General features: G+C 35.5%; 1 protein-coding gene and 1 long non-coding RNA gene across 2 annotated transcripts; one reads left to right on the top strand and one right to left on the bottom strand.

Moving 5' to 3' along the window:
* Positions 1–3508: 3508 nt before the first annotated feature.
* LOC116716705 (uncharacterized) lies at positions 3509–5130 on the top strand. Its single transcript, XR_004338595.1, has 3 exons — positions 3509–3670; positions 4513–4601; positions 4747–5130. It is a non-coding gene; the product is annotated as an uncharacterized LOC116716705 (long non-coding RNA).
* Positions 5131–7990: 2860 nt separating this feature from the next.
* LOC116716708 (uncharacterized) lies at positions 7991–9402 on the bottom strand. Its single transcript, XM_032557527.1, has 2 exons — positions 8460–9402; positions 7991–8332 (listed from the first exon to the last, which is right to left on the bottom strand). The coding sequence occupies exons 1-2, from the start codon at positions 9282–9284 to the stop codon at positions 8003–8005; spliced, it is 1155 nt and encodes a 384-aa protein (XP_032413418.1). The 5' UTR covers positions 9285–9402; the 3' UTR covers positions 7991–8002.
* Positions 9403–18583: the final 9181 nt, after the last annotated feature.

Consider the following 18583-nt stretch of genomic DNA (forward strand, 5'->3'; position numbering starts at 1 on the left):
TATTTTTGCTGTGCTGAAATACAAAAAAAAGTTGTATTTTTTTTTTTTTTTTTGCAGAATAAGAGACATTCTTAGCTAAATGCAATCTAAAAATTCAAAAAGATAGTTTTTTCTAAGTTGGCCTGGAAAAAAAATCTAATTGTAGTTTCAGTTGTGTTTGCATAGTATTTAGTATTTGATAACCTGTGAATTAAAGATATACATAGTTTGTATTCCACTATTGTGACTGAACTGGACATGTGTTATATTGCTAAGTGAAATGTAGAAATGCAGCTAAATCACACAGATATGATAACTGTTTGTGTGATATGTTCCCCTGTAGGTACAGAGGCGTGTAGTGTATGTTCCCCCTTACAGAGTTCTAATATTTTTGCATTTTTGTCATAGTTAGATGTTTATAATCATCAAACAAATTGACCTCAACACTTTGACAATTGTTTTTGAGAAGAGGCGTCCACCTGCAGCAGGTAAAGCTGTGCCTCAATTAAAAAAATGTTCTAACATAGTCTTGGCGAAACCTTCTATTAACAGACTTATAAAATATGCTAATTTGTGACTGCGGGGCGAAACATGATCTCATGTCAGTGTTCCTTTATAACACTAATGAGTGAAACAGTTAAATATTTAACTTCCCTATTTTCATCATCAATCTGGACTATTCATTCCCTATTAATGAGCAATAGTTCTTTACGAGCAAAGGCCAGAAAATAATGTATTAGCAGGCAATTACATTTCATTCTAAAATGATCTAAAAATACCTGTGGATAAAATGTTACCTTATTGTGAATTGGAAGGGAATATGGATATTATATAAACATAACCAACATTTGGAATTAAATATATAAGTTAATAAATAAATAGTAAATAAATAAGTAAACTTTATTTCATACAGGGCCAGGAAATAGTATTTTTTTCTCCTACACTTACATTTTTAAGATTATAAAAAATATTTTTATTATAATATTAAACCACTACCAAACAATGTAATATTTGTCCTTTATTATTCTGATTTCATTGTTTTAATAGTGACTCTGTGGCGGTGGGTAAAGATTTGTGTTCCCAGGTCAAAACAGCAGTTCTGCTGAAGGCAAACCTTCTCTGCATCAGGGGACATAATCCATGTAAATAACCCAGGTATCCGACCCAGAGCCAAAACGCACACAGAAAAACAGCCTAGGTAATGAAAGGTTTCCAATAGGTTACAATCCACAGAAAAACATTCAGGAAGACGATGCTTAGCAGCAGAGGTAGGACCTAGCAGAACCAGGACTGGTTCATGTGTAAATCCACGTGATGTAAACTTGAGAATGTCACCGACCACCCCAAGCACAGTGGTTTCAGTAGAATGCATGTTTCTAAATCCTGAATTTTAAAAAAATGCTAAAACAAAATCTGTGTCTCCAAAAAGAAATAAAATGTATAGTCTGGTCAAAGGTAAAACCATAAAGATTATTTAAAAAACTTGACCATCTTTTGCATGAACTAAACATCGGAGGTCTGAAAGAAGCAGACATTACGTTTGCGTCATTAGAAATCATTTCAAAATAAAACAAACTTGATAAAATTTTAAAATGAAGAAACTGCAAGATGTGTCTGTTTCACAGTGAATATATAAAATTACCAAAATTAATACCATGTGTAAGATTTAAAATTTTATCTCATGCAATAATTTAAATTCTATAACTCAAAACGAGTGGACTACAAGTGGCTATGATTTACCTCACCTCTGACCTTAAGTAAACCTATTTACCTAGCACTAGCTGTTCAATAACAACTGTAGGAGGACCTACACCAACACATTACCTGTCAAAATATCTTATTAAGAACCACAACATGGACGAGGCTGACTGGCACTTGTCAGAGAAGAGAGCACCAGAGATGTAAAGATCCACATAAAACCTTCAGTCATGCTTGAGTTGCACTTAAGGACAGATTCACACGTGTGTGTGTGTGTGTGCGTGGGTGGGGGTGTGTGTGTGTGTGCGTTTATGTGTGTGAGAAAGAGAAAATGAGAAACAGAGAGAGAGAGAGATAGTGAGAGAAAGTTCCAGCGCTTCATGTAGTGTCAGGACTGATGAATGGCTGCAGCTCTAGGGTTTCCCATTACCCAGAATGCAGTCTGGTATAAACGATGTTTTGTGTACGGGAGTCAGGACCAAAACACTCTACCGCAAGATGCTGGCATCTTACCTGAACACCTGCCTCAGAGATAGAGTAATTACAGGTTCCATGATGAAGATAATCAAATTTCCCCCAAAATTAACCTTTAACACAATGTTATGGAAGCCCGTTTCCGCCACTCTGTAAAAAAAAAAAAAAAAATTATCTCATTATAATGAGATAGTATCTCATTATTTTGAGATACTATCTCATTATAATGAGATAGTATCTCATTATTTTGAGATACTATCTCATTATAATGAGATAGTATCTCATTATTTTGAGATACTATCTCATTATAATGAGATAGTATCTCATTATTTTGAGATACTATCTCATTATAATGAGATAGTATCTCATTATTTTGAGATACTATCTCATTATAATGAGATAGTATCTCATTATTTTGAGATACTATCTCATTATTTTGAGATACTATCTCATTATAATGAGATACTATCTCATTATAATGAGATAGTATCTCATTATTTTGAGATACTATCTCATTATTTTGAGATACTATCTCATTATTTTGAGATAGTATCTCATTATAATGAGATACTATCTCATTATTTTGAGATACTATCTCATTATTTTGAGATAGTATCTCATTATAATGAGATACTATCTCATTATTTTGAGATAGTATCTCATTATAATGAGATAGTCTACACAGGTTCGGGACATTTGGAAAGACTGTGGAGGTTGAACCCCCATTTCGAATTGGTTCAGTCCACCTGTAGCGGTTTGACTGTACCGTCAGTCGCGCCTGCCGCCTGCAAGCGCCCAGCTAAACATAGCTGTTTACAACGGTAAGAAATGTGGTTTTGTTAATTTAAGTTAAGTCTGTACGCTAGCATAGTATAAAGTCATCAATTTGGCATACTGACGACGGTAGCTATTCTTGAAGATAGCTTAAGAAGATGCATTCATATCTTTGAAGCTAACGTTTTCTGTTTCTTTACTTCGTCAGTCCACAACTGACTTTCCGGTAACTGTAGTTAATATCGAAGGATTACGTGGTACGTTTATTTGCTGTAATGACACATGTTCAGTCTACCACAAAATCGTGGTGTAATAACTTGTGAGTAGTTCGTAGATGCTGCATCTCGCTCCCAAACCACGGCGACACCAAAACAATACCTCTAAGCCTATGTATATATGTTTTTTAAAGTTAAACTAAAATATGTCATGGTATTTTATGTCACGTTCTCTCTGTGTCTCTCTCTCTTTTATTAATATTAAATTCTAAATAATTTATTTAACTGCACCCCAAGCAAAGAAATGTAAATAGGCTATATACAGTATATATATATATATATATATATATATATATATATATTTTTTTGTATGTCTGCAAATCTTTTTTATTGATTTAATCAGTAAGTTCAAGTAACCATCAAAACCAAATGTGCTTGCTTTTGTACAGTGCAGGTTGTTTCAGAAAGACAGAAGACTTGATGGTGTGGAGCGCCTGCAGTTTCACTGGCCTTGTCTGATCACACAAGAGGTATATGTGAGTTCTCTGCCATAGCGTGTTTCTCCAGTTCTCTATTGAAAGACCTCTATGCTTCACAGATGGCTTAATTTTCTGCTAAAGATTAGCAGTAGAAAATTTATTGTTACTACCAATAAATGCTTTCTTATCTTTTCTGTGAATTTAAAGAGGTTTCTCAAGATGTGTCCATTTTAAAAGTAAAACTACTGTATATGCATACATTTGTCTGTACGCTAGCATAGTATAAAGTCATCAATTTGGCATGAAATAACTGTGGTAATAGTTATTATAAAACAAAAGTTTAAAAGATGCTAAATATTTTGTGTGAAAGAATTTATTTGTGACGTTGAAATAGTTTGAGTTTAGCCTTAGTAAAATCATTTGATGAAAAAACATAGTGCTTAAAGACATTATGAATGTCCCAGTCCAGGGTCTTTCTGAATGGAGTTTGCATGTTCTCTCTGTGCATGGTGGATTCTCTCTGGGTACTCTGGCTTCCTCCCACAGTCCTAAAACATGACTGTCAGGTTAATTGGTCTCTCTAAATTCTCCTTAGGTGTGAGTGTGTGTGTGCATGGTTGTTTGTCCTGTCTGTCTCTGTGTTGCCCTGCGACAGACTGGCAACCTGTCCAGGGTGACCCTGCCTCTTGCCCGGAACGTTAGCTAGAGATAGGCACCAGCACCTCCCAACCCCATTAGGGACCAGGATGTTAGAAAATGGATGGATGGAGGGATGGCATTATGAATGACTATATTATGATTAGTTTTTTAGGTAAAATTATAATTTGTAGTATGACTTGCTTTACATTTTATTGGAAACATATGATGATGGTCTTGTGTATTTTCTCTTCCAGTGTATGATCACAGAATGGATGACCTGAGTGATTTCCTGAGGCAAAGGAATATTCCAGAGGAAACTATCGAGACCATGCTGAGAGAGAAGGTACTAAATCAGTATTTCAAAAACTACAGTTTTTTTTAAAGCATGTGTCTAGCAATGTTATCTAATTTAATTCAAATAATTTGCATGCAATTCTAGTTCCATTTTTGTAGTTTTAAAGAAATTATTTTTTATTGTCCTTGTTTAGATTGATACCAACGTCATCCAGCTCATGACAGATGAAGAGCTAAAGAATTATTTGCCATCATATGGAGACCGCATAGCCCTATCAGGATACTGTAAAAGGAAGGAAAATGGCCCCCCAAGCAGTCGCAAATCAAAACTGTTTGAGCGCCTGAAATCAAAGCTGGGTAAAAGAAAAACTGCTCATGAAGATGGCTGTGGTATGGAAAAAGAAGAGCAATCTGAAACAACTGTAAAGAAGAATGCTCTGAAGTCAAAGAGAAAAATAGAAATAGGCTGGCTGCTTTATGATGAAGAACAACAGGCTTTTAAACAAGTAAGAGCAAGAAGAGGTGGTGGAACAAGGAAGGTCGATGTATCAAAGGATGCTAAAAAAAGTGAGATAATCCAGATGGCTATTGGCCTCTTCTTTCCAAATGGAAGAAATAGAGAAGGGTCCGTAGCAGATTTTGAAATGGATCTAAAAGATTATCAGGAAGTGGCAATTGATGACAAAATCACTGTTGGACAAATGTTTCATGTTACAAAACTGACTATTCTCAGGTTTTACCTGACCACCCATAAAAAGAAGGCTAACCAGTCAGTCAGTCAAGATGAAGTTTTGTCTTCATCATTTTTTCAGGATCAAGACAGTTCTCTGAGTCAGCCCTCCTCTTCATCTGCTGTAAATGTTGCAGTGACCAGCCAATCTACAATATCCACAGAAGTAACTTCTGACTTCCTATTTGTTGGAAACATAACAAATCATGAGAATATTAACTTTTCACTTCATTCTACAGAGCTTAGGGAGGAGGATTTGGATAGCAGTAACATAGTGTTTCTAGGACCGTTTTCTGACAGTGAGCCACAGATTTTGGATGATACTTTGCCAATATCCCCTCAATCCACATCATCCTCCAAGGCAGTGAAGAAGATACTGATAGTTCACAGAGGACAGGTACTTCCTGAGCTCATAGCACATTTCTGTGATGATGGACTTTTAGATAGAGATTTCAAAATCCAGCTTGTACTGCCAGATGGAACACCTGAGATGGGTTATGATGACGGAGGAGTCGTTAGAGACTGTCTTTCTGAATTCTGGAAAGATTTCTATGACCAGTGTACTACAGGAAACACTTATAAAGTGCCTTTTCTGAGACATGATTATGGACAGCAGCAGTGGGAGAGTGTAGGCCGAATAATTGCTTTTGGATGGACAAGAGAGAAATATCTTCCTATGAAGATTGCACCTGTCATACTAGAGCAAGCAGCCTTTGGACAGGTTAAAAGTGAGGTGGTGGAGAATTTCCTTAAGTGCATGTCTGAATCTGAGCGCTTTGTGTTTCAGTCATGGCAGTCAGACTTCAGCAGTGTTGACAAAGAGGAATTGATAGAGATTCTTGATAACCGCAGTTGCAGACGAATGCCCACTGCCAGCAATGTAAACGAAATCCTCCAGGAGCTTGCACACAAAACACTTGTCCAAGAGCCTGCTTACGTTATTGAACAGTGGGCCAAAACACTCAGTATCATCGGGAGCAGCTTCCAGGACCTTTCTTCAGTGTATGAAAACTTGCGACCAAATGCAAGAAAAGTTTTGAAGTCCATTGTCTTTCCTGAGGAAATGAATGTTCATCAGAAGGACATTCAAAAGTACGTTAGCACGTATATCAGGAATGCAGATTTGCAGCATCTGTCCTTGTTTCTAAGGTTCTGCACAGGTTCAGACCTGTTCCTGGATAAGAAAATTCTTATTGATTTCACAAAGATTCAAGGGTTTCTCAGAAGACCTGTGGCTCACACATGTGGCTGTGTCCTTGAGCTGTCAATCTATTATGATAGCTATCCAGATTTCAGTGCTGAAATGAACAAGGTTTTGGAGTCTAATGTATGGGTCATGGACATTATTTAGTTTTGAAAGTGGTGGAGGTAGAGGGTGGAGTTCCACAGTTGTGGAACTCAGAAAAAAAAGGATTTAAGGTGGCTATTTAAAGTAACAAGTTGCCTATCAAGATCTAAGTAGATGTTTTAAGGATTTTCCCCAAAATTTCCTTGTCAGGGTTTAAGGTTTTAGAGATAACATTTTACCTGAGTAATTTCCAAACTTTCTCCAGATGTAATAAAACGGGATCAACTGTTTGTGATAGGTAAATGTTGGTTTGTGCAGCACAGCTGTTGGTTTGTTTAAGGGTAGGTTGTCAAAACTCAACAAGGGAGATATTCTACCACACATGCACAAGTTCTGCATATCTGTTAACTGTCAGGGGAGCAGTCAAAATTCTATCTCTGGAAAGCCATGATGCCAGACAACAAAATGCAGCTGACTTTTGTTATGCCATAATTAACATGTTAATTGTTAGCTGACATAATAAATCATAAGAGGTAAAGTGAAAATTACTGTAGGAAGTATTTAGAAGTTCACAGCCAAAATAAACAAAAATAGGAACTGTTTATTGTTATTGTATCTTTTTATGAGACACAACTATGTTGACAGTTGTACTTGTTACATTGCATCCATATTCATAATAAAATCGTTTTCTAATTTCTTTTTCTTTTTTGCACATTGGATTTCTTTTGTGGAAGGTTATGAAAAGAGTATTTTTGTTTTACTGGACACAACTTGGTAAATTCCTTTATCTTAAACTTATTAAATGCACTATACACCAAGGCAAATTTTTTTTAAGCATTTGTGATTTATTTTTGGGGATGTCAAAGTAATGGATTGTTCTTTGTTGACAGAATACAAAATAAATACATTTTGAATAAAGTGTAGAGTCTGTTTATGATTTGCTGTTGCACTGTAAATAAATTGATTGGCCATAATACTGAAAAACATGTATATGTCAAGAGTAAGGACAACATTTGTACTCTTATCAAATTAATACCAACTGCAAACAATAGCATATTGGTTATCTGTTACTAATAACATGATTAAAACATTGCTTCTACATGTAATACTCCTGTCCATATATCAACAGTTTCCCTGAACAAGTAAGGCTAAGAAAACAGAGAGCCTGCAAATGTTGGTACTATTTAGTACTGTTTTGAACAGGAGGCTAGTATTTTCCATAAATAAGTAAGATTAAACACATAGAAATTAATAAATTGACCTTGACCACAACATTGAAGGAAACTAAAATGTTTAGTCTTTTTAGGTAAACCATAGAAACAAATTGTAACTCAGTCATGCATTGTAGTTTTACAATCAGTGTTTACAGAGGACATATAGACATATTATCTGACTTGTTAGATGTTTTGTGGACCTGGGTAACTTAGAGAAACTATTCCCTCAGCCCGTCACTGATCATTTGACGGAGTCTTACATAAAGATTAGTAATTTCATACACATCATCTGTCATTACCAGTCTGTGCTCAGTCATGAGTTCAGTGCATAAGTGAAATACATCAACATCACAGGGAAAGTCCTTGAAACGACATTCTTCTATACATATTTCCAGCTTTGTTAGATTAGCAGACTGTAAAAAGTTTGGAACCCCATACAGGTTGGGAACACCATGCATTAATGTGGGACGACCAGGAGGAGCCCGAGGATTATTTGTAGATCGTATACGATGGTCATTCCATGTATGGACAACTTGATCCAGCTCCACCTGTTTGATAAAAAAAAAAAGGGAAAAAAATAAGAAAATAGTTGTTAGAAAACAAATTCATGCTTTTGTATTATTTGTAACTTATTTCAAATTTGTGTGCTGAAAGCAAGAAGTACATTTATAGTACCTGTATTGTTTGTAGGAAGCAAAACTGGATCAGTGATTTGTCCAGAAAGCTGTCAACAAAATAGCCATCGGCTTTAAGCTGGTCGAAATGGTCCATCCAAAACTGGGCACATTCACTTCTTAAAGTGCACCACCATCGCTCTATCCTTTGATTTCTTGTACTCGGACCGAGAATAACAGATTCAAAACCATTTTCATTCTCGGTGTTGTGCAGAAATCTTTGCATCGCTGCCACATAAGTGTTCTCTGTGCCATGATCCATTCGTATCTTTTGTGGAAATCCATTATACTCCATCACAGCATCAATGAAATAGCCAGCAATAATGTGAGGGTCACTATTAGTCTTATTAGCTTCTAGCCAGATCATTTTCCTCGAAAAGCCATCTATGCATCCATTAATACATATCCCATAAGGCTTTAATTTGTCATACCCATCGATGTGCCAGACATAGTTTGGTCCCCGACTGACATATAAGCGTCGTCTCAAGCGATTTTGTGCACGCAGGTCAACCCCGTTGGGATCCAATAGGCGCATCAAAAGACGTACTGTTTCCCTGTCTGTGACTATGCCAGCCATCCAACATTTCTGGTGCATCCACCTGTAGCCGTGCTGTCTCCCAGATCCATTTAGTTGTTGCTCAATAAAAGAGGCCACTTCTGCAACATCTGTCTTATTTTTTCTACGCCAAAGGCGCTTCTTTTGCAGTCTTCTCTCCAGCGTCCGGAGACTTAATTTAACATTATGGGTTTCTTCCAAAACTCGCAAGATTTCAAGATTAGTAAAACCACTTCTGAAGTATTGCTCAATGATATTATCAATATCCATTTCTTTCTATCAAGTTGAGCATATCTCAAGCTATAGGGCCAACTCAAGTTATCTCATTATAATGAGATAGTATCTCAAAATAATGAGATAGTATCTCAAAATAATGAGATAGTATCTCAAAATAATGAGATAGTATCTCATTATTTTGAGATAGTATCTCAAAATAATGAGATAGTATCTCATTATAATGAGATGCTATCTCAAAATAATGAGATACTATCTCATTATAATGAGATAGTATCTCAAAATAATGAGATAGTATCTCATTATAATGAGATAGTATCTCAAAATAATGAGATACTATCTCATTATAATGAGATAGTATCTCATTATAATGAGATAGTATCTCAAAATAATGAGATACTATCTCATTATAATGAGATAGTATCTCAAAATAATGAGATACTATCTCATTATAATGAGATAATTTTTTTTTTTTTTTTTTACAGAGTGGCGGAAACGGGCTTCCATACCTCTTCCGTATAGATTTTATATAATACATTGCTAATGTACTAAAAAAATAAATACTGTACAACAAATACTAATGTTAAACTTTTATTTTCATATTGACTTTGTCTAATAAATAGAGGAAGAGATAAAAAAAACAGTTTTTTTAGTGTGCTGTAATACGTTTTATAATTTTATTTTAAAAAATGAAGTAGTAAAGCGTCTTGATACGTAATCACAGAAGCAAAAAGTAGAAATAATGACAGTTCTCTTGCGTATAGTGTTACATTTTTAATACATTTTAAATGCATTTAGAGGACAATGAATATTTTTATTGTGCAAATAAATTGTGTAAATCACCACAGACTTTGATGTACTAAACTGTTGTGTAATATGCTAGAAATCATTTTACTCAAGCAAACAGAAGTTACTAAATACAGTACAGACCAAAAGTTTGGACACACCTTTTAATTCAATGAGTTTCCTTTATTTTCATGACTATTGACATTGTAGATTCACACTGAAGGCATCAAAACTATGAATAACACATGTGGAAATATGCACTAAACAAAAAAGTGTAAAACAACTGAAAATGCCCCTTATATTCTAGTTTCTTCAAAGTAGCAACCTTTTGCTGTGATTACTGCTTTGCACACACTCTGCATTTTCTTGATGAGCTTCAAGAGATAGTCACCTGAAATGGTTTTCACTTCAAAGGTGTGCCCTGTCAGGTTAATAAGTGGGATTTCTTGCCTTATAAATAGTCATGAAAATAAAGAAAACCCATTGAATTAGAAGGTGTGTCCAAACTTTTGGTCTGTACTGTATATCTTAAGATGTCTTTTTCTGAATTATTTAGTCATTTTGAAATTATCTACAATTTCTAAGTACAATATTTCCCAAAGAAACATAACTGATGATCTTATTGCTACTGCTATACAGTACATAAGTTTATTTAAATTTTACATCCTGACACTTCTTTTCTAAAGAATTAATGAGCTAATTAGGGCTATTTAAGCATTTCAGTATAAATATATTGATGATGACCACACTATTTATGATCTCCTGAACTGTGCAGATAAGTAGAAAAAATAATCTTCCTCTCTCCAGAGTTAGTTGTGGAGTACCACAGGATTTATTGCTCGGGTCAAATTTCTTTACAATTCATTTGTTTCCATTAAAATCAATAAAAAGCATGAGAGGAATTTATGTTAATACAAAATGCTGATGATTTTCAGCCATATTTATTCCTAAAGGATTACTATATCACCATATTACTTTGAAATGAACCCCATTGATTTTAATTTAACTTGGTCTGAACTATATTCTGTAAAGCTTTATGTGAATGTAATCTGTTAAAGTGTCTTCACAGATTACATCTCAAAGACCAGCTTCCTTTGACTTGCGTTAGAAACCAAAATTAGAAAATCACTCTTCAATATAAAAGTTAAGAGGAAGTAAAACTTTTTAGTGGGTCCAAGAACATCTGCTAATTGGTTTAATAAGGGGGTGCCATGGAAGTTTAGTGTGTGATGGTCTCTGTACATGCTTGGGTTTGTTTGTGTACGCCTGAGAGCTGGAGTTCATACTCTGTATCAAGGCCAGCTGGCAGTTTGTAATTAAAGAGCCCATTTAGCAGCGGTGGTTCCTATATCTGCCTTAAAGGTGTCAGTGCTGAGAGCATGCCTCTTTATGTGTGATGGATGCTGTAATTACAGCAGGCAAGAGAGTGATCTGCTAGAATTAGCTGCAAATCGATTGTATTTTTTTTCCCCCACCCAATTATGTGGCCTTTTTATTAAGATCCACGTTGTTTGGGTAAGATTACCAAACCAGAACCATTTAAAAACATTCTATAACTCAAATCCTAATGTTCCTTCCAATGAAGTTGCAGTTTTCTAATAAATCGCTGTTGCGTGCAACTTTTAGATTTTGCTGTCATTGTAATATATGAAGATCAAAGGATGAGGATTGTTAAATAATAAATTGCATCATGGGAAAAAGGATACTATTCCTGACAGCTGCATTTTCAAAAACCTGCAGGGGGGGAAAAAATATCGGGAGACAGGAGCTGGAGAAGGAATGAGTTGGGAGAACTACACCTCAGCTGCTTTGTGTCTGAAGTCCCTCCACTTCTTCAATAATTGAACTGTTAACTAAATTCTGCATATAAAACTTTTTCTGCCTACGTGGCTAGATTGAATTATTTTCTGCTGACGGAAAAGGTTTTTCCAGTGAGAGAGTCGATGGATTACTTTTGTTTCCACGGTTCGGCTAATGGTGACAGACTGTTGCCGTTTGCTCAGTTTCTGGGAGGACTTTCTGAGACATATATCAAAACAATTGCAGCTAGTTTGTGCTTTTTGGGATTTGCTACACACCTGCTTGAGTGAGATGATGAAGAGTGGGAAAATGTAAAAAGTTATCAACCAGAACCTGAATTATTGTACATTTTGTCACCATTTCTGGATTGTACATCACTGAAGACCTAAAAGAAACAAGAATTGAACCAGACAACTTGCCATCTCTTTAAAAGTTAGTTTTATAGATCACATCCCTGTAAATATAGTACATTTTGCATAAAAAATATACTTTTTCACATGCATGAAGGCAGAAAATGGTTTGGAAATTATTAATAAAAACTGCCTGAGAAAGATGAATGAGATATTTCACAGTTTTATCATTCTTTCTTGCGATTCATCAACTAAGCAGATTTTATCTGCAGGCTTGCTGTGCTGTCCCTGAGGTTGATTTCCTGGCTTATTGGGCTTACCGAGCAGCTCTACAGGAAGCTAATGTGCAGCTTAATCAAAGCAATTGTTTAAAAGGTCATCTAATGAGTGGCATTGAAGATCATATGTTAGCCTTTATCCCTCTGTGTGGGACCTTGTGGCGAGCAGGGACCACCTGCTAGCTCTAGTCAAAACATTAGCTGATGTTAATTACCTGCAGCGATAGCTTTGTTTTTTACACATTCAGCTATTGGCCATGAAAACACCTTCCAATTTAGATTATTTATGTCAGATTATTTATATAGATGCTTCACTATGACACAGTAAAGGGATTCCTCATGATGTATTTGCGCTTCTTCTGCATAGTTTTGAACATTATGCACACACAGTCATCCTGAAATTTACATATTCATTATGCCAGGTTGTTTTTTGGAAAACATGGAAACTGCAAAGAATTGTTTTTTCTGAGCACCTGGCCTTAAAGTAGATCATTCACCTGATCTACTTTAAGATCAGTAGATCATTTCAAGGACATTTCTTATCCTTGAAAAGCAAATATCCTGACTTAGAGCAAGCAATCAAACTACTGATCTTGGACTGGTCAGCAAATCAATTTGGATCAGATGAGCAACTCAATTAAGTTCATCTGAAAAATGCATAAATAAGAAATTGGAGCAAAAGGCAAAACAGGTAGAGTAGACCAATGATTAAATATGTCAAGGTAAATCAGGCTTTTCACTCATCCCCAAAAGATACCAAAACAGATCTAAAAATGTCAAAGAAAATATCGCAGTAAGTAGCTCTGCTGTTGTAACAACACTGTTTAAAGCCATCAGAACCTCCACAATTAAATATTTTTTCATGTCAGAAACCAGACCTTTCTTCCTCCATTTGTTCCCTTTGCCAAGTCTAAACAGTGAAGTTTTCGATGTGGGAGGAGACATGGGGGTCTTGTGGTGAGCAGGGACCACCGGCATTAGCCCTGCACTTCTCATGCAGAGCTAATGATCATTGGACTGCAGTTAGCATTCATAAGAGCCTTAATTTTGACTGAGGGTCACTCAATTCAGCTTGAGGACACCCTTTAAATCTACAACTTGACTTTTTTTCTCTCACAATCCTCACATTTAAATGACAGCCTTGCCGTTCCAAACCTTGGCAAGAAAGGCGCCTTGAGGAAGGCGATTTAAAAATGGCTGTTTGGTTTTGCCATCATGCGGTAAGATCAAGAAAAAAAATCACATAAAAGGCAGATTTATGTGCATATTTTCAATTGTTAAGGCTAAACGGTCTAAAAAAAATTATAAGCTGATCAGCAAACTGTTTGAGTCTAAATTCAGCTGTTATTAATTTCCCTGCTCTCTAACATTAAATGTGAATATTTAATTACGTTCCAGGAAAAAAATCTGTATCAGTAATGAACTTAGCAGGTATTTTTCCGTAAAAGTGCCACAAACTTGTTTTGGAAAAACTTGAAAGTAGCTTTCCGAGCATCATAAGTGTTCAGTAAAGACAGAATTATGGGTCTACCCATTAGTCATTTAAAATATTTATATAGCCTGTTTTCTCTTTTTTTTATTTAATTAACTTATGTTTTATATGAAAATAAAACTGGTTTTAAAAAAATACGACTAACTCAGCTTTTAACACAGATTCACACTGCACTTTCTGAGTTTTACATACTTTACTATAATTGTCCTTTACTGACTCACCAATATTGTTCATGACTCTGCAATTTTTCCTGCCTTATGGTATAACAGTGATTGGTGTTTTTTCCCCCACAGAGCCTCTGCAGGACAGCGTTCACTGCTTTTTTGTATGAGTCAGTTATAATTCAGCTCACAGTATACTTCCTTGCTGTTCCGCTTAATAACTGGACTTAAGGAAAGATGTTTCTCCCTCTTTACGAAAGTAACACTTTTCCTTTGCGCTGTTCTAGTGACTCACATACGGAAAGCTGTGTGAATGAGACCCGAGGCTCAGATGAACGTATCAAATCACACAGAGGGACGGAGGACGCCAGTGACCAGCACAGTCTCTATTTCACTGCTCCTGCTTAAAACTGCATATTTTAAAAAAATAAATGTTGTTTTGCATATGTCACCATCTTGTGACAGTTTAATATGAGACAGATAATCTGTGAAAAGATTAATCTCCTCCACCTCCTCTCTGAGCTACTATTGCTGTTTGAAGACATGAACCACTCCCAACCAAAAACAACCAATCAGAGCCAGGAGGAGGGTCTTAGCACTCTTAATCATCCTCATGTAGTCACTGCTAAATGTGCTAATGGCAGAGAAACACCTTTACAAGAAAACCGTTTATCCACTGTCATTGGTGTCCATGCTAACTAGCCTGAAGATTCGCAACAGGCTCAATAACAAAGGAGGGAAGGAGAAAAAGGAAGAGCAGCGCCACACAGAAGTTGATTGACAGCACTAAGACATGCCTCCTGGCTTTGATTGATTGTTTCTAGCTGAGCATTGGAAGCTCAACGTTTTTTCAAAGATTATCTGTCTCATACTATGCTGTCAATACATAGCAATAGTTTCAACGAATATGCAAAAAAAAAGTTACACACTGCAGCTTTAAGTCCAACATTTTTTTTACTGAAATGGCACCCGGTAATGAGGATGACTCACGAGTAAAACAACAAGTTAGATATTATTGGATACAATATATATGCAACACTCTTATGCTTTATTGTTACCATTGAAGTGAATAAGTGATCATAAGAAGGATCCTGAAAATTGAGACAACGGTGGTCAAAAGTTGAGATTTGCTCTAATCTGTCTTCTTAAGACAGTAAAATTACTTTTCATGGATATAAATCTGAAAATATATACATATGTAAGAAATGGTTGCTGGTTTTACAGCATCAGGAAACCCTGACATAAAGATGCTTGCAGTACTTGCAAATTTAGATAACAGTTCTGTGTCAAAGGTAAAAGGCTCTATCAATTATGAGAGTTTAGTCTTATTAAAAAGTCAAAGACTTTTCATAAATAATTATTATAGTTAAAGTCTTGACTCAGAAATTATTATACTGACGGCTGATATATTAACTGAAGAACAGATAAACAAAGTCTGCCTTAGGTGTTTCTCTCCTTTTGTAGATACTAACAAAATGAAAGCAATAACATGTTAGCTGATCCTCAAATCATTCGTCATGAACAGATGTATGTAAAGCAACACATTTGATCAAATTTTGTTTTGTTTGGAATCATTTTTTATCCATTTCACATTTATAAACTTTAATGAAAGCTTAGTAATCCCTGGACTCTGTCATTATAATCAAAATTTTAAAATCTGCCACGTTATTGGGGCTGATAAGAGAAGAGGAACAGGAGCTGCAACCTTTCCCAGTTGATGACTCCTGAGAGAGCCGACATTGCAGCAGATTGCAGTTTGTTGTCACGATGAATCACAATGTCTCTTGGCTGCAGCCGCTTTTGTCAGTGTGACCACACCGTTTAGAGGCTTCTCTTTTAGAGCAAAATATCCACTGCCGGTGTCCAAAGGCAGGGATTCCTCACCAAAAATACTTGTGTCTTTATGCTCACAACATATTTACATTATACAATTTGCTAAAAATATATTACTATTACTGTCTAGATAAGTAGTAATGTGAAAATAGCTTTCTCTCCTCCTGACAAAGGGTTCCTGTGGATAGCCAAAGGTCAGTAAATGTTGATCGGACCAATTAAACGGACACACATGTCAAAAACTAAACACCACCACAGCCAGATGGACACACTTTGAACAAAACACAAACATTTGGAAATTGAACACCAGCTCTAAAAAAAGTTCTGCAAATACTGATGCAAATAAGAAGCAGCATGTAGGAACTAGTTTGGAAAAAGATCACAGGGGGCATCCTGCGACTCTGCTGAAACAAAACGTGTGCACAGAATCATTATGCAGCACAAGACAAATTAAGTCTTAGATGAATAATGTGATCCATAAACTTTGACTTTTTGTTGCAACTTTGTGGCATTAGACAAAGGGAAATGCAATTTACATAACTCTACATTGGGAGACAGATGACATCCAGCTTAGATAAAAGTTCAAAAGTTAGCTAATTGTTACCTTATTTACATAAAAATGACAGAAAGAATCACCATGTCATCTTTTCACTGCAACTTTTGTTCATTAGATAGTTTGGTTCAGGAAAAGCACAAAATGATACCTAAAGTACATTTGAATTATGCATAATTTGCAAAGTTGAATGTCATTTATGTTTTGTTTTTCCTTCTGGCAGAAAATGCTTTCAAATAAAAAAATTTAAATGATGGGCACATTTATTTTATTCCTAATAGAAAATCTTGAAGTAACACTGTGTCAATAGAAATGACTCAAAAAGACTTATGTTCACATTGCAACTGAACAATCACAAAATTAAATGTAATCTGTTGAGATTTTATGCAATAGAGCAAGACAAAGCAGTGGGAAAATAGGGGAAAAAAATCACATGTATGCTGCGTGTTCAACCCTCTTTGTTGAAAAAAGTTGGAGTGAAATCAAAGAGTTTCAGAGAACTTTTTGCAAAGCACCTGTCCATTTAGTCTATTCTGGTTTTTTAAATAAATGTAAGTATATGTAAATCTCTCACAAGATAACTTAATAGTCACAAGACCCCAGCAAGGGCTTTAGGTGTCAAATAAATTGTGTTTTTTTAAGGAAAATTGTCTTGCAAAGAAGATTTTTTGTCACAAAGCCCAGCAGATTGCAGACCCCCATGCCTCAGTGGACCCCTCATTTCAACACTGCTGTCAAAAGCAAATAGTGATAGGAAGCCCAGCTTCTGACAGCTGCTGACAGAGATCAGCGCTCAAGGCTCACATCCAGTCGTGTTTCATTCAAAGACCTTTGTAAGCGCTTCGGCTCAAAGTCTGAAGGCTTTAACAAGTTTTAAACCACTCACCCTTCGATTGGGACCATATCTCTCTGCAGTCTTTGCCTTTTTTTGTGATGTCCTGAAGTGACATAAATTAAGTGTTGGTGCTTTTTAAATCCTTAGTTTTAACATTTTAGCACAATTTTTTTATTACCTGTGTCTAATGATACACTCACACCTTACTTCAAATTCCTATATTCAGTAGACTGCTTATCTTCATTCGAAGCAATGTTGAGCTCACTTTTATTGGTGTAATGGACCAAGCAGTACTTATTTTAGAAAGGTGGGTTTATTTACCATAAAATTCAAAAGAACATACAAAAAAACAAATTATATAACAGGGGCACAAAATAAATTAAATGAACTACATAAAGTTTAGGTTTGATAGCCAAAACTGTAAACTAACAGGTAAACAGAAAACAACAGACCTACCCAACAAAAGACGAAGCAGATGAGGGCAATTTGGCACAAAATGGGAACACAGTAGTTACATATTACTGAACAAAATAAACCAAACAACACTAATAGATAACTTATTATTAAAGTTACTAATAAAGAAGCACAACTTAAAGTAAATAAATTCATATGTCAAAGAAAATAAGCAACGTTTAGGCCATTCTGCCTTTTCCTTGATGGAACTGTAGTATTGCCCAGTCAAAGCTTCCTATCTGCAGTATTGCTGCACATCAGCGGTGAATTGGTAAAATAAGAAAAGAAAAAAAAATCAGTATGTAAGCATTGGTTGAACATGCAGAAGCTATATAAATAGAAGCAATGCATAGCGTCAAATTGACATTTAATATGTAAACAGCTTGTGTTAACTTTGTGGGTTCGCCAGGTTCATTTCTAAAGATCTGCAAGAATCGATAATCACAGGAAAATATCATCAGTCAGTAAATGCCATTCTTTAAGAGAAATGTTTGTCTTTTTTGTTCAGAATACTTTATACTTGTTTTTTTTCTTCATCTTATTCAAATATTTTGCCCTCACCAATGGAAAACACTCAGATTTATTTTAAGAAATAAATTAGCTCCACGTATAGTGGAGCTAATTTGGTTGCTGGTGGGAAGCAGCTAATTTAAAAAAGTCGTAATACACTGTTTATATTTTATTACTTCACCATACATTTTAATTTCCCTGCATCCCACCAGCAAACTTGCTGATCAATATGTAGATAATTGTCACCTAAAATTATATATTTGAAAATAATTGGCACAATTAGA

Source organism: Xiphophorus hellerii, unplaced genomic scaffold (assembly GCF_003331165.1).
Source record: "Xiphophorus hellerii strain 12219 unplaced genomic scaffold, Xiphophorus_hellerii-4.1 PGA_scaffold_81__1_contigs__length_211163, whole genome shotgun sequence".
Taxonomy (NCBI): Eukaryota; Metazoa; Chordata; class Actinopteri; order Cyprinodontiformes; family Poeciliidae; genus Xiphophorus; species Xiphophorus hellerii.